The 27426-nt window shown below is 35.4% G+C and overlaps 1 protein-coding gene across 3 annotated transcripts in view; it reads right to left on the bottom strand.

The window, feature by feature from the left end:
* LOC150105315 (ubiquitin carboxyl-terminal hydrolase 48-like) overlaps positions 1 to 27426 on the bottom strand; it is a 776830-nt gene that overhangs the window by 360220 nt on the left and 389184 nt on the right. For all 3 annotated transcript variants that reach the window (XM_090394693.1, XM_090394696.1, XM_090394694.1), the window contains one exon: positions 5924 to 6037. In XM_090394693.1, coding sequence (XP_090250819.1) covers positions 5924 to 6037 — 114 coding nt within the window. The remainder of the gene's footprint in view (positions 1 to 5923; positions 6038 to 27426) is intronic.

The raw sequence follows: 27426 nt of genomic DNA, 5'->3' as shown, positions 1-27426 counted from the left end.
CCTGTCTGGTTTGATGTATGCAGAAGTGACTGATGATTTTTTGAGTTGTTTTGGGATTATATCCATTTAGGATGGATGTATTTTTGATAATTTCTAATTCTTGGTTTAAAGATTCTTCAGAGGAGCAGAATTTGTGTGCTCTGGAAACTAGTGATTTAATAATGCCAGATTTCTGAGATGGATGATGAGCAGAAGAATTATGAATGTAGCGACCTGAGAATGTAGGCTTGCGAAAGACGGAAGTGGCGATGGAACCGTCTTCTTTTCTTTTGATGTGTAAATCCAAAAAAGAGATACCCTGTGGAGATTCTTTTTCTAACGTAAAGTTGATGCGATGATGAAGAAGGTTAATTTTATCTAGAAACAGTTGTAATTCAGGTTCGGGATGATTCCATACTGCAAATACATCATCGACATATCTTAGCCAAATTTTTGGTTTGGGTTCAAAAGTGAATATTTTTTCCTCAAGGTGTTCTAGAAACAAATCTGCTAGGTTTGGTGATAAAGGAGATCCCATTGCTGTTCCTTCCTCTTGCTTGTAAATTTGACCTTTCCAGGTGAAGTAACCTGATGCAATAACAAACTTGAACAATTCAACTATATCAGACGGAAATTTTTGAGTTAGTAATTCTATTGTTTCTTTATGGGGAATGTTAGTGAAGAGGGAGACAATGTCGAAGCTAATTAACAACTCAGTTTTTGATAGTTGAATGTCTTTAATTTTTGTGTGAAACTCATTAGAATTTTTGATTGAAGAGACTGAGTGGCCTATGTGAGGACGGAGAAGGTTAGATAAGAATCTTGATAACTTGTACGTTGGACAGCCGATACAGTCTACGACAGGTCTAAGTGGAACATTAGTTTTGTGTAGCTTAGGTAAGCTATAAATTCTAGGAGGTCTTGCATGGTATGTCTTAAGTTTTTTGATTGTTTCTTCATCTAAGGAGGAAGTTTCATTAAGTAGCTTATTTAATTTTCTGAGTTGACGATTCGTAGGAACAAAATCCAATTTGGAGTAAGTATTACGATCTCGAAGAAGTAAATTAATTTTTCGGTCATATGAATTGGTATCAAGAACCACAGTGGTATTTCCTTTATCAGCTCTAGTAATGATTAAATTCTTGATACCAATTCATATGACCGAAAAATTAATTTACTTCTTCGAGATCGTAATACTTACTCCAAATTGGATTTTGTTCCTACGAATCGTCAACTCAGAAAATTAAATAAGCTACTTAATGAAACTTCCTCCTTAGATGAAGAAACAATCAAAAAACTTAAGACATACCATGCAAGACCTCCTAGAATTTACAACTTATTACCTTCTCCTAAGGACAAATTCTCACCCTTGATGTTACCTGGTGTTTATGAGATTCCATGCTCATGCAAATTATCTTACTTTGGACAGACAGGTAGGTCTGTTCAGAAACACATCTCAGAACATCAAGACCACATTTGTCTTCTTAAACCACAGAAATCTGGCCTCTCTCAACACACGGAATTGAAAATCCAAACCATAGGATCCATTGGGAAAAGGCTAAACTTTTACATAGATCTATATTTAAACATGAACGTTTATACAAAGAAAGTTCTGAAGCCCTACTACACAGACCAAACCTAAACCGCAACGACGTTCTTACTATTCCTAAAGTATGGGAAATTATCATACAAAACTGTGTTAAATAATTAACGTTTTTTTTTTTTTTTTTTGTACTACTTTAGCACGTTATGCACGTTTTCATGAGATTCTATTGTAATCATGCGCCCTAACTGTATGTTATTCCTAATTTTTGTTTAAATACTGTACTGATGATGTCCTAAGATACTTAGGATGAAATATTTACAATTAAATAATTTTCACTGTGGTTTATACGTGTGTTTCTTCTAATTATGAACGCACCACAGGTTTCGTTATTTAAAAAAAAAATGGGCACATCTTTATGCTGGAACATGGTGTTAGTAATGACTAGTCTGTATTCTGAACAGAAATCCAACAGGTACTTTTTATTATTATTAGCATTACCCTTTTTGCCAAATTTTTTACAGAACTTTTCTCTAAACCTACACCTCGCAGGATTCATTCCATACTCTGGTGTTCTGATCTCCAACAAGGACCAGTTTTTCCCTTTACTCTATGTTAACTGCCTTCTCTGATGACTTAAAAATTCCTCTTCTGCTCTCTTCTGTGTGACCATAGGCACAAATAAGTTTCATTGTCCATCTCCCGATTTTGAAGTTTCCACATATAACTCTACCTGAAATTGCCTTAAAATCAAGAAGTTTATCTTTGTGTTTGATGTTAAATTTTTTGCTACCTTTTCCTTTCTTGATTATTATTATTGCCCAATTATAACAACCTATATTTATTATTTAAAATCTCATCTGTTTTAGTCTTCCTTGTTTCAGTAACACCAATTAGGACTGTGTGAATGAGATTTGCATAAATGACACTGAAAAACTAATTAAAAATATAAAAAAGGAGTTGGCAAAGATGAGGCAGGAGATTAAACCTATGAGGAATGAACTAAGGAGAATTACAGATTTGCATGGTAATGTGAGGAAGAATGGAATGAAAGATTTGAAAGAAATATCAAATGATTTGAGACTAGCAATGTATGGAGATATAATAAGAGTTGTGGTGAATGAAAAGATGCACAAGGTCTGTTCTCTGGGAATGTAGAATAAGCAGGATGGTTGAAACATTGGATACGAGTGGGGTACGAGAACAAAAGAGTTGGTGGTGGCAGTTGGCACGAATGATCTGACAGAATAAGAAGGTGAATGAAGATTTTGAATAGTATGCTAGCAGAGCTGTGTGAGGAAAAAGTTCATTTTGGGAATGTGTGAGATGAGTTTGAGGGATGGATAGAGCTGTGTAAAAGAGATGAGCTTCATTTGAATAGATTTGGTGTGAGTCAGTTGGAGAAACTGTTGCTGCAAGAGAGAGAGAGAGAGAGAGAATGACTGAAGCAGATGTAAGACTTGAGGAAGCAAGAGGTGTTGTGGAAGAGGAGAGTAAGGTAGGGAAGTTTGTGAATGGAGAGGTGAGTGGTACAAGTGAAGAGAATAAGAGAGAAGGAACACAGAGTAGACAGAGAAATGGGGGAGGTCAGAGTGGACAGAGAGAGACACTGTGTGAAAAGTGTAGATGATGGTTTCAGGAATAGATGTGTGACTGTGCAAAAAAAAAGGTTAAGATAGTCAAGGATGTGGGAGTGATATTTTGGTCTGAGAAGAATTATGGATGGGTGTAGTATCAGTGATGGTAGACAGGAATGGATAGGGGGAGAATGTAGAGGAGTCATGTCATACAACGACCGAGAGTCTCTTTTACGGGAAGGTATGGCACCATCTCAATACCCACTATTTTTATCCGGGCTCAGCACCAGCATAGCTGATGAATCAGGCCTATGGCTGGTCTTAAACATTCCTGACTGTAATCCATGTGTGTTCACAGGGCTGGTTTACCTGTTTTGGAGGATGAAAAAGCCGAGGGATTTTTCATCACACCCCTGTATGAGACTGGCTATCACACCTTTCGTCGAGAGAGACCAAATAAAGGTTCTTCATACAGATGGGATTCAAACCCAGGTCTTTCCAACCAGAGGGCTTCGTCTATACCAAGTGAGCTATGGAGGCTAATGTGCTGATATCTGCTGTATACTTATTAGAAGCTAGAAGTTATAAAAAAAAAGCACTATATGTGGTCACCAAACTAAGACATCTGGCAGATCTAATCCTTGCTCTATTTAGTTCATGAGTTACTACTGAAAACATGGATATTTGTGAATGGCTCTGGTTGGTAAATGAATTTCATTGCCTGATGAAAAATCTGCTTTTGAAGCCTGACACCATTTGAAAACATTTTATGTTTGATCTAAAGCGCAGGATTTTCAAATTATCTAATCCTTCCCTACTGTGCTGATGTACAACAGGTTTCCAACCTTTTGTAAGTTAGATTCAAATAAAAAATAATAAATAAAAATACATAGTACCATTTGTGCAGACTAAGAAAGTCTGAGCATATGAAACACAAGTGCCTAAATCTACATATATACTGCTTGGAAAGAGGTCAACAGACACTATAGTGTGTGAGGAACAAACAGCCATGGTGCCCATTAATAAGCTGCAGGACCTCCTTTCACTATGTTGACTAGAGCAAACCTACAGGGCACACTTTCCACAGGCATATAATAACAATCAATGGGAATTTTCAACCAGTCTTCCTGGGCACATAATAAGATCCTAGACTGTTAGGGACAAATGTTCCTCGACCTCACCTGACACTCCAGTTCATCCTGCACATATTCAATAAGGTTGAGATCAGGGTTCTGTGGAGGCCAGTCAAGTGTGGTGATGTTCATATCCACAAATGAAACAGTTACAGCATCAGCCTTGTGACATGGTTGCATTGTCTTGCTGAAAGAAACAAAGGTCAGTTCTGTCGAAACACCACAAAGTAGGAAGGCATTACATTGTCTAGAATGTTCAGATGTCTCTCGGAATTCAACGTTGCACAAACAGAGATCAAAGGTCAAACCAGGACCATATGATCACACCACAACCTCTAAATTTCATAGTTGGGGTTATGCACTCTAGTAAGAGACATTCGCTAGGCAACTGCCACACCCATATTTGTCCATTTACTTGGCAGTGGGGGGGGGGGGGAATAGCGTGACTTGTTGCTCCATAACACAGCTTTACAGTTCTTAGTAGCATCTTCTCTACAGAAGAAGATGCTACATATTAGTTTGGATAACATGGGGCTTGTATATTATTATTATTATGTGACACCTCCAACTAGTCCAAAGACTCATCATGGGAGGGTACCTACTCTACAACTCTCCATCTCTACCACCATGTCAACCCAAGTTGTGAGCCTTGGTTCTGAATGATTTTGTGCAGATTCATGTTCAAGTCAATGCTTGGAGCTCCACATTCAACTCGACCAACAAATGCTGGATTTTACATATTATCCTTTGTAACACCATATGGTCACGTTCAGTGAGTGCACTTGCAGCCCACTTGATGGCCCAATTTGTCAACAATTTGCCAAACAGATAGACCTACAACCTGGCATCCTATCACAACACCTCTTTTTTTCACCTGGACACAACTGCGCTAACTTGGGAGCATCATATTCCTTCAGCTACAACACGTGACTTGTTATATGGCATGATGTAACTTGCTCACACGGATGTCCGATGATTTCTTTCCAAGCAGTGTGTGTAATTTTTTAAAATACACACACACACCTGTTTTGGATAATCTGACCTGTGGTGGATAATCCTATCCACAACAGGTTAGAAATCTATTGTACACAGTACATTGACAGCCTAAGGACCACACAATTTCCAAACCCTACCTAGAGACTAAACATGGCATTTGAAATCACTTCAAGCTCCAATAAGCAGAATAAGGTCATACTTACAGACTTTCTCAAATTGGCACCATGAGGAGAGGGTTTGAACACACACATACTGTTGGATGTATGTGTGTTCAAACTGGAGGCATTATCCATATGTCAGAACTCTAAACATCTGCTAATTTATAAACAACACATCCCTTTAAGAGTGTTTGTCTTGCTTGGCTTAAGAGTTTACTGGTAATATAATCTTACTAGCCCCATTTTTCTTGGGGGGAGAGGGGGGAGGATAAGATAACTTTCCAATTAACATATAAAATTAAACCATCTGTCACAAAAACTGATTTTTGGAAATATTCTGAGATGTTATTTGAATATATTTAATATTAATAGCTAGAAAATATTAATCTAACAGAAAAAATAGACATGCAAGATATGCACATCTTACACAGCTCAGATATGCAAGAGTTTACATTCTATAATAGAAACAAAGGCTATCAATAGCATTTAATAATGAATTTAATAGGTTCTGATATATACACTGAACTGTATACTTACAACGAAACTTTGTGTTTCAATAGACTGCTGATAGTCTTCTGTTCCTTTTGCAGTCTTCCTTTAATATGATACAACTGGCAGGTTGCCTCTACACATATCCTGCAGAATGCATCCCTATATTGTAAACAAAATATTAATTTTATTCCACAAATTTTGTGTTGCACATTTAGTAATAACATACTTCCCTTAGTTGCGCATTTCCTAGATTTCAAAAATTTCAATAACAAATAATTTTAACAGGTATATAAAGCTATGATCTAACAGCTGTTAAGTTAAAATTAAGTATCAACATGAAGGTATTCATCTCCTTTAAACAAATTAATGCTGTCTAACATATTTGCCTTCATTTAGCCAAACCACAGACTGCACCAACGATTCTAGTGCATGTGATGCATTGCAACCCAACAGAGCAACGTTATGTTGTAGCAAACATATATGAATGAAATGCAGATGAAGAGGTATGTACCTACATACATATCCTTTTCGTGCATTATGGTATGTAAAGTTGAAATCGGTCTTCTCTAGTTAACCTTGTCATTTGCAACTAATTCTACTGCTCTCTGGAGAACCTGCTGTTTTTTCACTTGGTTATATTACAAATTAAAGATGCTGAGAAATTATATTCTTGGTTTAATCCAAGTGTAAGCAAACAAAGTTTGCACCTGAAGTATTTTCAGGACTGGGCAACTCGCATATAGAAGGTAATGACTTCACATCACTTGCCTTATTATCCCATAATGCAAAGCACATATCCTTATGGATATGTATAACGCTATGCATTATGGGAAGGGTCACTACCCAGACCAGTTTCGACCTTTATTGAGGTCTCATCAGTGCAAGCCAGACCCAGAGGTGATACCAAGGTTGAAGTAATGCATAAGTCATATTTTCATATATGAGAAGCCAAAAGGTATCACACCATATTATTAGAATACTCTGAAAGGATAGTGACCCTTCCCATAATGCACAGCATTATACATGTCCGTAAGTCTAATCTTAAGGTACCTGTGGCATGATTATAAACAATAAATTACACAATAACCATAGATAACTAACTTTAATGAAATTAAAGTACAGATATTTTGTACTGAAAGTAACGGTATATCTTCAGTGCGTAGAAACAAGCAAATTAAAGAAACGGGAATACAAGGTACACACACAGCAGTCAATGGTTTACCAATTAAAAACTGTTGCTGCGTGCTATAAATTAATATTAATAAATAATATTATTAATTAATATTAATTTCTAGCATGCAGTAACAGTTTTTAATTGGTAAACCACTGACTGCTGTGTGTACCTTGTATTCCTGTTTCTTTGATTTGCTTGATTCTATGCACTGATGATGTGGTTATCTTGTAATTTATTAACTTAAACACACACGTGACCACAGTACCTAAATTATTTATTAAGTAAATATTTCGTCCTAAGTATCTTAGGACATCGTCAGTACAATAATTTCAAACAATACTAGCAATAACATACCATTGTAAGCATGGAATATTAAATATTCCATGCTTACAATGGAATCCCACTATGCATGCAATAGCATGTTATAGAATTAAATTAAAATATATGTGATAAAAAATAAATTAGATTAAATTAAAATAAAATAACATACATAAATTTATTTTACACAATTAAGGATGACAATTTCCCAGATTTTAGGGATAGTAAGAACGTCCTTATGGTTTAAATTGGGTCTGTGATATAGAGCTTCAGCACTTTCTTTATATAAATGCTCATGTAGAATCAAATCAAAGGATATGTAGAAGTTGGATTTTCAATTCCGTGTTGAAATATTTACTTATTAAATAATTTAAGTACTGTGGTTATGTGTGTATGTTTAGACAACACTGAATTGAAAGCCTAAACCATAGGATCCAGTGGAAAAATGCCAAACTTCTACAAAGAACCTTATATAAACATGAGCATTTATATAAAGAAAGTGCTGATGCCCTACACATCACAGATCCAATTTAAGCCGTAATGACATTCTTCTATCCCTAAGCTCTGAGAAATTGTCATCCTTAATTGTGTAAAATAAATATATGTATGTTATTTTAATTTAATCTAATTTATTTTTTATCAGATATATTTTAATTTAATTCTATAACATGCTACTGCACGCATAGTGGGAATCCATTGTAAGCATGCACCCTAACTGCATGTTATTCTTAGTATTGTTTGAAATTACTGTACTGATGATGTCCTAAGATACTCAGGACGAAATATTTACTTATTAAATAATTTAAGTACTGTGGTTATGTGTGTATGTTTAGTTAAGAATAGTCTTATTAAATAAGTTATTGTTAATAGTTATATCTTCAAGCTGGTTTGAGATACAAAAGTATAGAGTAGATTTGAAATAGGAAGGTCTCATCATCACTTAGTTTTAAGTAGAATAAAAATGAATATCACATTGAAAAGAACAATATGTGTGAAAGTTTCAAAACATGGACCAAACCTTGGAGATATACTGGCAACTCTGAAAAAAAAAACACTGATTCAGCTGGGGATGCATGTAGAAAAGTTGTTTGCAAGGATGGAAAAATCAGAAACTCAATATTGAACACAAGAAACTAAAGATGCAGTTGTGGAAAAAAAAAAAAAAAGTAAGTATATTGAAAGTTTCTACAAAACAACTAAGCAGATGCACTGAGACAGTACAGAGAAAATTGCAAGAGCTAAGCTATGAGTAAAAGCAGCTAAACAAAAGTGATGGAAACACTTTGGCATGAATATTGAAAACACAAATATCAACCGGGCCTGATTGGCTGGGTAGATAGCATACACACTCTTCAACCAACAGGTTGTGGATTTGAATCCTGCCGTGGGCATGGATGTTTTTAAAAGCCTGCTCTAGACAAACTTGTATAGCTCTTTGAATTTATAAGAATTGTCTTGATAAAAAAATAATAATAATAAATACCATCAAGGTGGCAAATATTTCTTAAGCTTTTCCTCCATTTCGAAGATTCTTTGAAATGGAAGAAAGAGTAAAGTAAAAGGAATCAGAGATGATAAAGGTGACATGAAAATTAAAGATATTCTGGATGTCTGAAACAATTACTTTGAAAGATTGCTGAATGAAACAAGAAGAACAGTAGTAGGAAATATTCAAGTGGAATGCAATCAGGAATACTTACCAATACATGAAGTAGAAAAAGCCAAAAGAAACCTGAAATTTGGAAGGCAGGTGGAGTAAACAATATTCAATGAGAAATGGTCAAACATAGAGGTATAAAAGTTTCACTGCATAATCCAGAAGGTGCAGCTCTCATGGCTTCCATATATAAAAAGGGAAATAAAACAATGTAATAATTATAGAGGAATTTCTTACCAAGTATTTCAAGTAAATTTACACAAGCATACTTGAGAACAGCTAAGAAAATTAAAGTTAAAATATGTCAAGATTTTAACTTTATGACAAATAGTTGAGAAATCATGAGAACATAACAAGAATTTCTACCTAAGTTAGATCTTGAAAAAAAAAAAAAGCATAAAACAAGGTTCCAAGAGAAAACTTTTAAAAATGCTACAAGTATATGGGATAAATCAATCAGTGTACAGAGCATCTGTATATAGATTAAGAAATTTTCCCTCTCAATTTCAGAATTATGTTAATATGCCTCCAGGACTTCATGCATTAAGGATTATTATCAGCATATCTCTGGATGGGTGCTCTACAGAAGAACGTCATTTACAATTGCCTCAGTTGAACAAAGGAGACTGGCTTCAATGCTACACCATTCAGTTGACAGAGCTCTTCCCTGGATTTTGAATATATTGATTTAATTAAGAAAAGGATTGATGCTCTGCTAACTCAACTTGGGGAAGAAGTGATGACAAGAATTGCAGAGGCTATCAAAGTATTAAAACTCTGGCTCATGTTGCTTAATGGTGGTAATGCACACATGAAGTATGTGTCAAAAGATGCAATGCAAAGTGAGAGTTATAGGGAACATGTTAAAAAATCAGAGATTAGATAACAGCAACAAAACTCCACTACCCTCTACTGTTTCATCTATACACATATACATTTAACTACATTTTCATCATCCATCTTTAAATCCATATTCATTTCTTATGGATTCTCTTCATCCTCAGCCATCCTGTTTGGTCAAGTGGTTTGCATATACGCTCTCCAACCAACACACTGCAGGTTCAAATTTAACTGTGGGCAAAGATGTTTGTGATTGTCTTTAGGTGAGAGATGAATGTTATCATCCAGCATGAGACCACTGCCCAGCTTATTGGAGTCCTGAAGTGGCTTGAAAATGTTCTAGAGCAGAGTTTCTGGATTATATAAAAAAAAAAAAAATGAAAAAGACAATATATATAGAGATAGATAGATAAATTGATAAAAAAAAAAATCCCTAGCCAGTCCACAGTACAAAATGTACTATGGGGTTACAAATAACCTTTCGTGGGTGATAGCAACATAAAAAAAAAATATACATATATTTTGCATCTCTCTCTCTCTCTCTCTCTCTTCTTTCCCAGATTCCATCAAGAATATTGGGAGTCTGTAAATGCTTTCCATCAGTTCCTTATCCTTACTATTGGTTTTAGTTCAGCAAACTCTTCTTCTCCTTCTCACATTCTACACCCTCTGTCCAACAAGAAACTGTTGGACAGAGGGTGTAGAATGTGAGAAGTTTTTTCGAAAATAGAAAAACTAGTGGCGTCACCTGTTGCATCTTTTTGTTGTCGAAAGCGGCAAACTTCATTAGTGTTGTGTCAACTATTCATGACATTTGTTTCATTAGAAGTCGAGTTATAGTGCCAAGAGTGACAGTGTGTTTTGACGAACGGTATGAAAATGAGTTTCAAACAGAGAGCTGCGATCGACTTTTCTATTGAACTTGGTAAAAGTTTTAATGAAATGCATCAAATGCTTCAAAAAGCATACGGAGATGAATGTTTATCCCGTACTCAAGTTTAAGTGATTTCACGATGAAAAGCCGGGCCACCTAAAAACTGGACTGAGCAAAGTTAACATCCAAAAACTGTGTGATTTCATCAAAGAAAAACCGAAATTGTCCGCGAGATTGATTGATGATGAATTGGGGATTCCAAAATCAGCTGTGCACAACATTTTGACCGAGAGTTTGAGCCCCTTCACGTTTTCTCACCTTACTGGTGAGGAAACATGGTGTTTTGAGTATAAGCCCAAAACAAAGCGCCAGAGCGCTGAGTGGAGACCACCAGAAGAGGGGGCATCCGAAAAAAAGACGCTTGGAGAAGTCAAAAGTAAAGACGATGCTAATTTGTTTCTACGATTCAAAGGGCATTATCCACAAAGAATTCATTCTGCCTGGCCAAACGGTCAATGGTGAGTTTTATCTCAAAGTTTTGAAGCGATTGATAGCAAGAATTCGTCACATATGGCATGAATATCATGATGAAGGCAGCTGGTCACTTTTGCACGATAATGCACCATCTAATCCTTCAAACATTGTGAGATATTTTTTGAGCAAAAACCAAGTTTGTGTGTTGGATCACTCACCATATTCACCTGATTTAGCACCCTGTGACTTCTTTCTCTTCCCCCCGACTTCATTTGTCGATGAAAGGAAAGCGATACAACACCACTGGAAACGTTCAAGTGGCAATAACCATGACCCTCAACAGTATCCCAAAAACTGATATAAAAAACTCGTTTAATGAATCAATTGACCGTGCCAAAAACTGTATCGAAGCTGAGGGAGAGTATATTGATTGAAATAAATGATTTGAATAATTATTTTATTTTCTATCAAAAGTTCGGTTTCTTTTTGGACAGAGGGTGTATTAAAGTTGATCTCCTCCATGTATTTTTAGTAAGGCAACACTTTCTCTTTCCTTGTGGATTCCATTCCAGGACTATGTGACAGATTTCTTCATGATCTTTCCTAAGTGTATGTCCAATCCCTCTAAATTTCGTTTTCTGATTTCAAGGTTGACTTTTCGGTGATTTGTTCTTTTTCAGAGGTCTTCGTTAGTAATAATTTGTGGCCACCAAATTCGAAGTATGCTCTGCAGACATCGGTTATGAATGTGTGTGTAGTTTTCTTTGTATTTCCTTTGAAACCAGCACACATTTTGCATCCATATAAATAAAACTGATTTAATACATCATTAAATATTTTTAATTTTGTATCTATGTGAATATTTTTCATTTTCCATACTCTACTAAGTTTAGCATATGCACTTCTTGCCTTTTGAATCCGTATGTCAACATCTCTATTGCTCCTCCATCAGCAGAAAAAACACTGCCAAGATATGTAAAATAGTTTCGATTTTTCCATTTTCAATTATACTTGGCGCCTTGTTCATATTGATTCTCATTTCTTTTGTTTTGTTTCTATTTATTTTCAAACCGACTTTCAGTGAGTCTTCTTGTAATTGGTTAGTTTGTTTTGGATATCTGCATGTCTGTGAGCAATTACACATACATACATACATCTGCATAGTCTAGATCATAGGTGGCCAACAGCAGGCCAGTGGGCTGCATGCAGCCCATGACGTGATTTTGTGTGGCCCATGGCAGGATAAAAACTATATTAAATTATATGTATTATCAATTTAGCCATTAGTTTCGACCACAGATTTTCTGATTGATATACTACTAGTTATATTCATTATTTCTGATTACGGAAACAATTTATATTCTCACATGAAATCAAAATTGCTTTTAAAAGATTACTCAATGTATAAAATCTACTGTTTCTCTGTGAGAGTTGTAGTAGTGGGAGATTTCTATGAGCTCCAGAGTAATGAATCATTGAAAGTCACTTGCTCTGCTCTGGTTACAGTGACCAGTTTCAGAGACTCAAAGTATTTTATATTGTTCTCCCAGTAGTAAAATGATTTAACAAATATAGTAATTCAATACATATAACTACTGCCTTGAAAAAATGCAGAGTTTATTTTTATTTACGTTCTGTCTAAAAGTGTGTGGCCCGTGCCGCTACCACTCACCATATATTGGCCCTCGTATAGAATGAAGTTGGCCATGCCTGGTCTAGATCACCCAAAGTTTATTTATTTTCCATGATATTCCTTTGACATGTTTCATTGCTGTCTGTTCTGGAATTTGATCTAGCACCAATATAAATAATAAGGGAGATAGCAGACATCCTCGTCACACTCGAGATACAGTTTGAAAAGGCTGTGACAGATATCCATCATGCAGCACCTGGCAATGAAATTTGTTATATCCTTCCTGTATGAAGTTTATTATCTTACATGGAATTCCTTTGTTTTGAAGTGCATTCCACACACAATCTCTGGCAATGGAATCAAAGACTTTTGCATAATGCACAAGCAGCAAATATAAAGGAGAGTTAAATTCACCTGATTGTTCCATTATTATGATTGTCTGTGAAAGCACTAGTGGTGACAGTCGGCAGTAGATGGCATTGGTGTTAAATGATAAAGGTTGGCAGAGTATTGAGACAAACAGTTGTGGAGTTAATGCCCTCCCTCTATGAGTCTTTGGACTCTTTGGAGGTCATTATCATCAAATTCCTGCCATGTACCCTCAAGGGGTGTACAGGATATAATAGCACTACATGAAAAAAATTACATCATTACTAACTTCCTAGCTACAATTTTCCTCCAAATCAGTCTGTTAAATGTCAAGACTACAACATTATCAGATCTTATATTTCTATCGTCTAAGGCACTTTGTACCGTATCAATCCACCTATATCTTGGTCTTCCTCTGGGTCATTATGTTGCCAACCTGGCAGAGAACACTTGTTTTGCTAATCTTTCTTCGCCCATTCTGTTTAAGTGACCATACCACCTGAGACTAGCTCTGTTAATGCATTCCTGGATGTTGACAATGTCAAGTTCTTTCCTAATATCCTCATTTTTAATATGATATTGCCATTGATGCCATCTGTTCACGCCAATAATCTTTCTCAGGACTCTCATATCTGCAGTCTCTAGTCGTTGATCAAGTGTTTTACTTCTGACCCAGCTCTCAGATCCATAAGTTAAAATTGGCATGAATACTGTCTTGTATACAGCTAATTTAGTGTTTTGGTTAATTTCTCTCTTATTCCATATGAATTTATTCAATTGACTTCCTACCATACCATACCAGCTTTGCTGATTCTGTTGTCTATTTCTATATTTAATTTACCATCTTCAGTAAAAATCGTGCCTAAGTAGCTGAAATGTTTCACTTGTTCCACAGGTTCTTCATTCACAACACAGTTGACATTTTCAATGATTCTGCCTATTTTCATTGTCTTTGTCTTTTTATTGCTGACCTTCACACCATATCTATTACAACAGCTATTCAATTTAGTCAGAGAATCTTGCAGACTTGTAGCGGATTTATTTAGAAGTAAGATATCATCCGCATAAAGCAAACAGCTGACATTAACATCTCCAATTTTGATATCATGTTTAATACCACTTTCCTTCATAATGTGATCCATATAGATAATGAATAACAGAGGGGATAATGTACATCCTTGTCTCACACCAGATTTAACATTAAACCATCTTCCTGTACTTCCTTCAATTCTAACTGCTGACTTACAACTCAAATAAAGACTAAGTATTGCTTGATATAATGCCCCATCGACACCATATAACTGTAGCGTATTGAACAGCTTCTCTCTTGGCACCTTGTCATATGCCTTTTCCAGATCAACAAAACATAAATACAGATCTCTGTTATATTTCCATGCTTTCTCGACTATTTGTTGTAAAGTGAAGATCTGATCCTGACAGCCTCTATTTGGATTGAATCCAGCTTGTTCTTCACCAAGCTTTTCTTCCACAATTCTTCTCAACCGTTTCTCAAGTATACTTGCATAGATCTTGCCAAGAACACTCAGTAGGGAAATAGCTCTGTAATTCTCACATTCAGTTTTATTTCCCTTTTGATATATGGGTACTATGAGAGCTCTACTCCAATCATCGGGAATTCATCCTTCTGTCCAGGCTTTCTGAACTATGTAGTGCAGCCACTGTAAGACTCTTATACCACCATACTTCAGCATTTCTGGTCGAATATCATCTACTCTTGCTGCCTTTCCACATTTCAAGCCTTTGATGGCTTTTTCTACTTCAAGTATGGATATGTATTCCTGACTGCATGCCTGGTCAGTGTTTTTTATCACTGTGCTATCACTGCTTATTTCATTTAGCAATTTTTCGAAGTAATTTCTCCATACTTCAAGGATATCTTTTTCTTCCATTTTCTTGTCACCTTCATCATCTCTAACTCCTTTTATGGCACTCTTTCCTCCATTCCTAAGCTTCTTCAACAACCTCCAGAATATTTTGCCTTCTTGATATTTATTTTCTATATTCTTGCCAAAGTCCTCCTCCCATGACTTTTGTTTAGCTAGTTTTACACACTGTTTAGCATTCTTGCATTTCTCTCTATATTCTCTAAGAGCAGAAGCCGACTTATTTGACAGGAACGTTTGATATGCTTTCTTCTTTTCCTTCACTGCCTCTTTAACTTCCTGTGTCCACCAAGGAGTTCTGATTTTTTTTAACCTTGCAGACAACCTCACCACATGCCTCTCCGGCAGAATCAATCAATGTTTTCTTCAGAGTCAGCCACTGAATCTCCAAGGTTTGATTCCTGTTCTCAAACTCTTTCATTTTTTTCTTCAATAATCTTTGTGTATTTTAGTCTACAGTTCACATCTGAGAGCTGCTCAACTTTTATTCGCTTTAAAATTTTCTTGCATGTTCTTCTTTTCAATATGAAATTCAATTTTATCCTGCTCAAGACTAAATAGTGATCACTTCCAATTTCAAATCCTCTGTACACTCTGGTGTCCTGCACCAAGGAGAAAACATCACTATCAACAATAACATAGTCAATGAGACTTTTCTTATTCCTAGCCCCTTCTCTCCATGTGAATTTGTGCACACTTTTATGTTGGAACATGGTGTTAGTAATAACCAGTTCATGTCCTGAGACATGGGCTGGTTATTACTAACACCTACATCTGAGAGCTGCTCAACTTTTATTCGCTTTAAAATTTTCTTGCATGTTATTCTTTTCAATATGAAATTCAATTTTATCCTGCTCAAGACTAAATAGTGATCACTTCCAATTTCAAATCCTCTGTGCACTCTGGTGTCCTGCACCAAGGAGAAAACATCACTATCAACAATAACATAGTCAATGAGACTTTTCTTATTCCTAGCCTCTTCTCTCCATGTGAATTTGTGCACATTTTTATGTTGGAACATGGTGTTAGTAATAACCAGTCCATGTCCTGAGCAGAAATCCAACAGATATTTGCCATTATTATTAGCTTTGCTCTTTTTTTCCAAATTTTCCGAATATATTTTTGTATGTCTGATGGTCATTTCCTACTCTGCTATTTAGATCCCCAACAAGGACCAACTTTTCCTTTTTCATTGTGTCAGTTGCTTTTTCTAAAGCCTCAAAAAAATTCCTTCACTTCTACCTTAGTAGAACCTTCTGTGGGACCATAGGCACAAATAAGTCTCATTGTTCAGTTCCCCATTCTCATATTTGCCCAGATTACTCTACTTGAGACTGCCATTCAAGAAGATTAGCCTCGTATTTTGTGTTGAATACTATGGCTACTCCTTCTTTTCCTTGATTGTCATTGCCTGAATATAACATTTTATATTTATTGCTGAGAAAGATCTCACCATTTTTTTTTTTTTTGTTTGTTTCAGTCACCCCTATTATGTCGATCTGGTACTTATCTAATTCCTCAGGAAGCTCCATTTCTTTGCCATTCAGGCTTCTTATTTTGATAGTACCAATCTTTAACTCTGGTGATGTTGAGTTGGGGTTTGTTTTCAGATTTGGAGGTATGATATAATAATTATTATTATTAAGGTGTTAATGTGGTCTATACATGATCTATTTGGCCTAAAACCAGACTCTTCTCAAGCCCTCATCTAAAATATTAGAGATTCTTGTAATAATAATTTTGCAGAAAATTTTGCTAATGACACATAACAGGTTTATGCCCCTCCAATTATTACAGTTTCCTAAATCTCCTTTCTTTGGTATTTTTACTATTATTCCAGTATTCCAATTCTTAGGGAATGTCTTTTTCCCAGATATCTTGGAATAGTGGATAAAGCATATAGTTAATTGTTGTCATGTCAGATTTTAGAACCTCTGCTGGGATACCATCATGTCCTGCCACTTTCCCATTTTTCATTTCTTTAATAGGTTTTTTTTTTTTTTATCTCCAATTTAGATGGTGGGCTAGTATCAATTTTTAATTCATCTATCCTTTTTTCTGTTTGTATTCTATCACTGCTATTGTTCAAGATTTGACTAAAATATTGTCTCCACCTTTCCAATTATTCTGTTGACACTAGAATTTTTCCATTGAGATCCTTTACTGGGCCATTCTTTTGCATGGCTTCTCTAGAAAGTCTTCTTATAATACCGTGTAACTCTGTACTGTTATACTTGTCTGCAACTTGTTCTGCCCTCGATGCCAGTGCTTCAAACTATTGCCGTTTATCTTTTCTAGCACTTCTCTTACTTTTTATTTAAAATCTTATATTTGTTTTTAAGTTCATTTTCCTTTTGGGAAGTACTTCTTGCACATAATTTCAGCTTTATTTTTTTCCTTTCATCACACTAGTCTCCAAGTTTCCATCAATAACCATTCTTCTTTCTTTTAGCATAACCAAAAACAGGTTCTGCTGTATCATTAAGGACTTTGTTTTACCTTTTTCCATTTAGCCTCTATATCATCATTCCTTATATCCTCTCTTCTTTCAAAATTACTATCCATATTTTCCCTTACCTTCATTTTAAACTCATTGCAGGCTTCAGCATTTTGTAATTTAGAAATATCAAATTTCCATCTATTAAATGTTTTCCTCTGATGATTTCTTTTAATATATAACTGCATAGATCCTATTATTAAGTGATGATCTGAGCCAATATCAGAACTTCTTTTATTTTGGACATCTAATAACATTTTCCTACACCTTTCGCTGATGGCAATATGATCTATTTGATTCTGTATTTTGCCATCTGGTGACACCCAGGTTACTTTATGCATTCTCTTATGCTGGAAGATTGTGCCACCTATTACTAAGTTATATTTATCACACTGTTCCACAAACAGTTCACATTTTTCAGATCCTCATTATTTGTACCAACTTTAGTGGTGAAGTCACCCCATGAGAAGTATGCTCGTTACCATTTGTCGTCATCAAGGTTTTATCAAGCAGACTGTAAAACTTTTCTTTTTCTTCAAAGGATGCATTCTCAGTTGGGGCATAGCACTGAACAACTCTTAGTCATCCAAATTTAGTTTTAAGATTAACTGTTATTATTCATTCTGAAATTGGTTCCCACCCAATCATTGCTTGACTAAATCTTTTGCTCATGAGGATTCATCTCCACATTGATGTATATCAGTTATAATAGGCATCCCTGAATAAAGAAACACATTTCCACCGGGAAAATTTATTCTACCAGTACCATTCCATCTCACTTTGCTAACCCCCAATAATTCAATTTTATATTTTTCCATCTCCTTTCTTAGTTGTGCTAGTTTTCCTGTTTGATGGAGTGTTTAACATTCTATTGGCCAATTCGTGTCCTAATTTTCCAAACTTTAGTCGATACAAGGTGAGGGTGGTATTTGAGTGGGAGAGATATACATATATATGTTATATATCATGAAGTCCAGGACTTCATAATATTATGCAATCACCACTCCTTAGAACCCCCCCCCTCTCTCTCTCTCTCTCTCTCTCTGGAGGAACTTAATTGCATACACATCCTCAATAAAGTCACTGGCTTTTCTTCAATGACTGTCAACTCCTAACAAAATACCAGAGCAGATATGCAGTTGTATCACTCAGTCTTAGGGCAGGCCTGATGTCCCTTCTTCTAAGAAACCATAATACAGGAAAACATGAATTCGATGTGTGTGATAATCAGTTAGCACGATTGAGTGAAGTGATACGTCACTCAATTATATTTCCATCTTTAAGGGAGTGATTAATCAGTTAATGTGATTTTTTTTATGTTACACGAAATTTTTGTCGCCAATCTGCAGCGAGCAGTGGTACTTGTCTATTATATGTCCATTGTAGTGGGCAAAGGGAGTGCTGCGGGTGATGGCCGGCAACGCTCAGCAGTTGACTCAAAGCTATCATCACTAGGGCACGTGCAAACTCTGTTCTCTTGCTCAATCATTTTTTCTTCATTTTGCTTTAATTCAGATACCTATAAGGCTTTATTATATTCAAACGCTGATATGGAAAAGAGAAAGACTGATAAAGAAAGCAGCAGCAATAAAAAGAGAAGAAAGTAATTACATTAGAGAAAAAGCTGGAAGTCATTAATGATCTCAAACTAGAAGAACAGCATGCATATGAAGAAGGAATGCGAACAAGAAGAGAACGTCACGACTAAGAAGTTAGGTCTGGAAAAGAACTCGAGCTAGTTTTCAATCACATTGAGCATGCTAAGGAAATTTTGCTTGATGCTGATCCTGATATGGAGCGAAGCTTCAAAGTCCACTGAAATTTTAATAAAGTGATTGCCAGCTATCGCAAATTGCATGATAAGATGAAAAAGTCAAGAACTATTCAAACATCTTTACTTAAATGACTGATTGAGCTACTTTTTTGTAAAAAAAAAGTAGCTCAATCAAACGATTAGACATTAAATAAAAATTTAAGCAATTGATTTTCATTAACTTTGATGATTTTATCCTCTAATATAGCTTATAATTTATTTTTTTGAATTTATGCTAACTGATGGATGAATTATAATTATTCCTGTTGTTTATTGTATTTGTTTCATGTGATTTTGCTTAGCACACATCAATTGATGGATTAATTAATCACATTAGGCAAGGTTTCCTGTATAATACTCATCAAATAATAGTTTATGCTGTATAAAATGAAAGGCCTACAGTTATATGCATTGAACGTTGATCTCTGCTGCCTGTTACTCTAAAACAGGGGTCGCCTAACTTCTTTGACCGTCGACCCCTTCAAGAGTTTCTTGACTTTTTATCGACCCCCCCTCTATTTTACTATTATGTAATTATAATAGTACAAGCAAAAAAAGACGCTTAGGTGAGTTTTTAGATTGTTTATTTTATAGTTACAGTATTTATTTTATGTATAATATAGTATATATTATTATATTACTATTGCTATCACTGGTATTACTAGTGATATTAATAAACTACTGGTATTAATATCGCTGGTTTTACTACCAGTCCTGCTCAACTCTTCAACATAGAGAAGTTTAGTTCATGAATAAATAACGATTGAATTATAATATGTATGTTGATGAATTTTAGAACATTAACACTCACTTGAATGTCGATGCGCAAAAATGAGACTGGGATTGAATACGTGTAAGTAAATAAGAACCGTGCACGTGTTGCAATCTGGCTCCCGCCACACCAGCTGGGCAGGAACCACCAACATCCGTTTATTGGTAAATACGTCATTTTGGCCTACTCGATTGGCCTCCAACTCTTCATGACCTTGCTCCATCTTACAGGTCCTATTCATGTCACTGTTCCCACGATTCACTCTTAATTGCATTGTCATTCAGGATGGAGGTAATCCAAGTTAACCAATTCGCTGCAGTTATATGGTGTCAATGGGGCATTATATCAAGCAATACTTAGTCTTTATTTGAGTTGTGAGTCAGCAGTTAGAATTGAAGGAAGTACAGGAAGATGGTTTAATGTTAAATCTGGTGTGAGACAAGGATGTACATTATCCCCTCTGTTATTCATTATCTATATGGATCACATTATGAAGGAATGTGGTATTAAACCTGATATCAAAATTGGAGATGTTAATGTCAGCTGTTTGCTTTATGCGGATGATATCTTACTTCTAAATAAATCCGCTACAAGTCTGCAAGATTCTCTGACTAAATTGAATAGCTGTTGTAATAGATATGGTATGAAGGTCAGCAATAAAAAGACAAAGACAATGAAAATAGGCAGAATCATTGAAAATGTCAACTGTGTTGTGAATGGAGAACCTGTGGAACAAGTAAAACATTTCAGCTACTTAGGCACAATTTTTACTGAAGATGGTAAACTAAATATAGAAATAGACAACAGAATCAGCAAAGCTGGTATCGTGGGAAGTCAATTGAATAAATTCATATGGAATAAGAAAGAAATTAGTCGGAACACTAAATTAGCTGTATACAAGACTGTGTTCAAACCAATTTTAACTTATGGATCTGAGAGCTGGGTCAGAAGTAAAACACTTGACTAGAAACCGCAGATATGAGAGTCCTGAGAAAGATTAGAGGCGTGAACAGACGGCATCAATGGCAATATCATATTAAAAATGAGGATATTAGGAAATAACTTGACATTGTCAGCATCCAGGAATGCGTTAGCAGAGCTAATCTCAGATGGTATGGTCACTTAAATAGAATGGGAGAGGAAAGATTAGCAAAACAAGTGTTCTCTGCCAGGTTGGCAGGAAAACGACCCAGAGGAAGACCAAGATATAGGTGGATTGATACGGTACAAAGTGCCTTAGACGATAGAAATATAAGATCTGATAATGTTGGAGTCTTGACAAGTAACAGACTGATTTGGAGGAAAATTGTAGATAGGAAATTAGTAATGATGTAATTTTTTCATGTAGTACTGTCATATCCTGTACACCCCTTGAGGGTACATGGCAGGAATTTGATGATGATGATGATGAATATTACCTGTACAATGATGTCTTATATTTTTCTATCAACCCCTGAGCCCGAATTGACCCCCTAACAATGTTATATCGACCCCTGGGGATCGATATCGACCACTTTGGTGACCACTGCTCTAAAAGACCAATAACTTCAACTATAATGTCAGAACATAATAGTTTTTTTTTAATCCATCCCAAAAAATTCATTTCACTAGGGCAGGGGTTCCATACTTTTTGTAAGGCAACCGGCATCATCTATTTTTTCAAGCAAATTTTTTTAATTCTTTTGTTAAATGAATACATACAAAGTTTACATTATAATCAAATGTTTTATTACTTAAAAGTTTACATTATATAAAAATTTAAATATATATATATGTAAGTTAGTGTGATCTTTGGCATTGCATTTCATTGGTCAGTGCTTCATAATTAGGAGAATATGATGATATTCCAGTTCTTAAACAATCATCAAGATGCTCATCAGTGAGTTATGATCTATATTTTGATTTTATGATATTCATGGTTGAAAACAATGATTTGCAAAGGTATGTGGAACCAAAAAACGATTTTATCTTGTATGCTGCTCTTTTTAAGAATGGAAACTTTTTTCTATCCACTAGATTCCAGAAGTTTTCATCTGTTATATGGGATTTTACCATAATGTCATTCTGAAAATCCAAAATTTCTAGCTCCAGTTCTTCAGCATTTACTTGAACAAGCTTTGCTATGCATGCAGCTATTTCCATTATATTTACTTGGCAAGTAAAAGGATTGATAAAAAAAGTAGATCATTGGCTCGATGATAGTAAATTCCTGAAATGTCTTTTCAAGCTGTTCTTTAAGTACTTTAAGATGTTTAACAAATGGTGACAAGTTAAATTCACTATCACCTACCATTTTTTTTATATTTGGGAAATGAACGGGAGATCCCATCTGCAGATGTGATATCCACAAATCTAGTTTTGCTTTAAATGAGTTTACAGAGCCTATCATTTTAGTGACATGTCTATCTTTTCCTTGCAACTCCAAATTTAAAGAATTCAATTTTTCCATGATGCTACAGCATCATGGAAAATCCAACAGCCAGCAAAAAGTCATTTAGTTCATCAAAATTTTTATTTTTGATGTGAAGATATTTTTTTATTTCTTCAATTAAGCTTAAAAATCTTGTAAGGACTTTACCTTTACTGAGCCAACGTACTTCAGAATGCAGGATGAGATCAGGTTCTTTATCTTCAATGTCTTGCAATAGAGCCTTGAAAAGTCGGTGCTGCAAAGGGGCTGCTCGAATGGAGTTGATTATTTTTGTAACAACTTTCATAACATGTCCAAAGGGCAGTATTTTACTGCCCTTTGGACAGTAAAATACTTTGGATATAAAATTATAGGTAAAATACTTTGGATATAAAATTATAGGTAAAATACTTTGGATATAAAATTATAGGTTCATTGTCTTTTACTTAATTCACTCATTTTAGGATTAAAAATCGAAATATTTCAAAAATTTAAGTACACGACACTGTTAAAATTATGCGCATATAACTAGCAACAGATAATGAACAACTTCGAATGCGCGTCTACTTTACATTGTATGTGTTTAATACTCGTCATATGTCATTAACACATGCGTCATAAGCACGCATTGAATTGTTGATACAAAATTAATAACGGAAAACTCACGTACAAAGATTATTTAATAGTATAATTTTCGCCTTCAGTACATTTTAAGCTCAAATTAAACAATAACTGACAATTCCAAAAAGTACCACCTAAGTAGCTGGTGTAAGATAACTAAAAAGGTCAATAAATTTCCTAAAAAAAAAAAAAATGTATACAGTAAAAAGTTAGGAAAAATTAGCTGATTTATAAAGTACTATCTCCCATAAAGGGGATAGATGTAAGCTGTCGGATCTGTTTAAGTTAGGAGAATGAAGTAAAGTTTCACATGTTTCTTTATAAAGAACATTCCATGATGAACCGACTTTTGTGAAGGACTTTCTCCAATGAACTCTACGTCTAGTGAAGATGGCATGTTCTGCAAGTCCAGACTTTTCAGGTTTAAAATATTCAATATAAGTTTGGTGTTCTTCTAGCCGAATAGAGGCAGATCTTCCTGTTTGTCCGAAATAAGATAATCCACAAGAGCATGGAATCTGGTAGACACCTGGATAATTAAGATGTGGAAGCTTGTCCTTAGGAGAAGTGAGAAAGGTTGAGATTTTTCTAAATGGTCGAAAGGCAACAAAAATATTCACAAAATATTCAAAAATATTCAGAAGAAATAACGCGCATTCCTATCCCTTATGTACAAGGCATTAGTGAACGTATAGCAAAAGTTTTAAAACCACTGAATATTTTTGTTATCTTTCGACCATTTAGAAAAATCTCAACCTTTCTCACTTCTCCTAAGGACAAGCCTTCCACATCTTAATTATCCAGGTGTCTACCAGATTTGTGCTCTTGTGGATTATCTTATTTCGGACAAACAGGAAGATCTATCTCTATTCGGCTAGAAGAATACCAATCTTATATTGAATACTTTAAACCTGAAAAATCTGGACTTGCAGAACATGCCATCTTCACTAGACATAGAGTTCATTGGAGAAAGACAAGAGTCCTTCACAAAAGTCGGTTTGTCATGGAATGTCTTTATAAAGAAACATGTGAAACTTTACTTCATTCTCCTAACTTAAACAGATCCAACGGCTTACGTCTATCCCCTTTATGGGAGATAGTACTTTATAAATCAGCTAATCTTTCCTAACTTTTTATTGTATACATGTTTTTTTTTTGTTAGGAAATTTATTGACCTTTTTAGTTATCTTACACCAGCTACTTAGGTGGTGCTTTTTGGAATTGTCAGTTATTATTTAATTTGAGCTTAAAATGTACTGAAGATGATTGTGACACACAGGTGAAAATTATACTATTAAATAATATTTGTACGTGAGTTTTCCGTTATTAATTTTGTATCTATATATCTACTCACAGTATACTTCTTTTAAAACTCATAAATTGTTGCGTGATGTGCACGTGATTATTTCAAACTATACGGCACATGGTTGAACAGCGGCGGGCACGCACAAATTGGTCGACGGGCGCCATGGTGCCCACGGGCATAGGATTGGAAATGCTGCACTAGGGCATTAGAGAAAGTATTAAACAAATTTCATGTACAACTGAAGAAATCTTTAAAGACTTTCCTAACTTTAATACATTTGAGCAGATGTTCTATGTTCTAGTGAGCCCTTATTTTCATAGGAGACTATATACAAATAGGGAAGCCACAGTTCTATCATAAAATATCATTTTGTAATAAATCTTAAATCTGATCACAACACAATATTGTTTGAAACATTATTGGTGAGTAGGTTTAATGCATGATTTATATGTTACATTTCTGTGGCTTGACTTCAGTTCCAGGATTATTGAATGTTCCCAGTTTTTCAGACAAAAACAGATGATTCATTCTCTGAATGTGTTCTTCTTTCAGAATTTTGGCTTAGCTGATTTGTATAGGTGTAGAAAGACTTATGTGTTCCTCGTACATGTTGTTTTATTTATTTTTGATGCTATATATTAGAACACAGAATAATAAGTAAATAATTATTTATTGACTTATTGCTGATATTTCACTGGTGTTATAACTAGCATATTCAGAGTACAAAAACACAGTTTTTCACAATACGCGAGACTATAACAACATGGTGTAATCAACGGACTAGTTAAACAAAATTGTAGCAGCAACACAAAGACTAAACCTAATTTGGTACCCTCTATCTCAAAAAAAAAAAAAAAAAAGTGTAGCTACCACAAGTGTAGCTACTAGAGTCCTAAAAAAAGAGAAAAAAAGCCGGTACTGGTTTTTTCTTAAGATGACTGTCTCCCAGATTTTAGGCAAATTTATACAGCCACATTTGTTGAGATTTGGAGTGTGTTTCAGGGCTCCTGTTGCCTCTAAGAACAATCTCTCCGACTTGTAAGAGCTTCTGTACATTACTTTTGTTATCTTCCAGTTGATCCTGTGTGCAAGGGCATCCAAAGCATGGTCTGCTAGGCGCGACTTGCCATAGTGATAATGCCAGATGTATCTATTATGTTCATTGATGCGGATGTTCACAGTTCTTCCTGTTTCACCATAGTAGGCTTGATTACACGAGCAGGGTACTTCATAGAAAGGAGGAATGCTGTCCTTGGGTGAATGGATAAGAGTTGCTAATTTGACACATGGTCTGAATATGGTGTGTAGTTCATATTTATTAAGAATTCTAGAAATCTTTTCGGATGTGCCTTTAATGTATAGGATGGTGACTGTTTTGCTGTAGTTCTCTGTGGTGGATAGTGGGAGGGATTTCTTAGGAGTGTTTAGTATTTTGTTTATCTTATGGGGATTATAGCCATTGGCTAAGAAGGTGTGGCATAAGAGAGCCAGTTCAGCAGCAAGAGCACTGTCATTGGAACAGATTGCTCTTGCTCTGTGGGTTAGAGTTTTTAAAATACTATACTGTTGAGAAGGGTGATGGTGTGATTGTTTGTGTAAATATCTCCCTGTATGTATGGGATTTCTAAAAACTGAAAATGATAAGGAACCATCTGGAAGATGTGTGATAAGTGTATCCAGGAAGGGCAGATGGTTATTATATTCCAGTTCCATTGTAAAGTGGATTTTTGGATGTTGGCTATTTAAATGTACTAAGAATGTTTCCAATGTTTCTGGGCCATGTGGCCAAATAGCAAGCACATCGTCAACATAGCGTAGCCAACGTGTTGGTTTGAGAGTGGCTGCATTGATCGCTAGCTTTTCCAGGTGTTCTATGTAGAAGTTGGCTGGGGGGGGGGAGCCGATGGCTGTCCCATCTATTTGTTTGTATATTTGCCCTTTCCATGTGAAATATCCTGCATGTATTGTGAATTTGAATAGTTCAAATATATCAAGGGGGGGAGTGTGACTTCAGTAGATTGAGGATTTCTATTAGTGGTACATTTGTGAATAGTGAAGTGATATAAAAGCTCACCATTAAGTCTGAGCTTTTAGGGTATGGTTGTAAGATGAGTTTTAGGTGGTCTGAATTTTTGACAAGGGAGGAAGAATTGTTTGTGAGAGTGGCTAGTAGCTTAGCTAAATGTCCAGCCAGTTTGCATGTGGGACTATTTATACTATCCACAATAGGGCGTAAGGGTGTATCTTGTTAGCAAATTTTTGGTGCTCTATAAATCCTAGGTGTTTTAACATGGAAGGACTTGAATTTGTTTACTGTGTCTTTGGGCCAGGAAGTGACTTTTTTAAATAATTTACGTACCTTATTCTTTTGTGTGCTGGTGGGATTGCGATCAATAATTTTGTATGTTGAGTGATCTTGTACAAGTGTGTGCATTTTCTTTTCATATTCTGTTGTGTCCATCACCATGGTTGCATTCCCTTTGTCTGCTTTTGTTATGATAATCTGGCTATTATTCTGTAGCTCTTTTACAGCAATGATTTCCTTATGAGGGATATTATTTTTAGGAGGCTTAGACTTGATTAGGATGTTGGTCACATCTAAATGAATGTTATTGGCCATTGTTGGAGGCAGGTCGTATATTCCCCGTTCAATGGATGCTATTATTTCAGCTTTTGGAACTTGTTTCAGAGGCACGGCAAAATTGTGCCCTCAACTTAAAGTACTAGCGGCTTCTTTGCTTAACGTGAGTGATGATAAATTCATGATGACACGATCTTGTTATAATTGCGGTCATTGTATTGCACTACGCTGTTGAAGATTTTCAAACTTTTTTTGGTGCCGGTTTTTGACTATGTTGAATTTTTTTTTTGCCATTGCGTTGGTGA

This window comes from Typopeltis vanoorti, chromosome 6 (assembly GCF_054136105.1).
Source record: "Typopeltis vanoorti isolate ZY-2024b chromosome 6, IOZ_Tvanoo_1.0, whole genome shotgun sequence".
Classification (NCBI taxonomy): domain Eukaryota; kingdom Metazoa; phylum Arthropoda; class Arachnida; order Uropygi; family Thelyphonidae; genus Typopeltis; species Typopeltis vanoorti.
The sequence above is the reverse complement of the archived record's forward strand: the minus strand, read 5'-3'. Positions and strand labels throughout refer to the sequence as shown.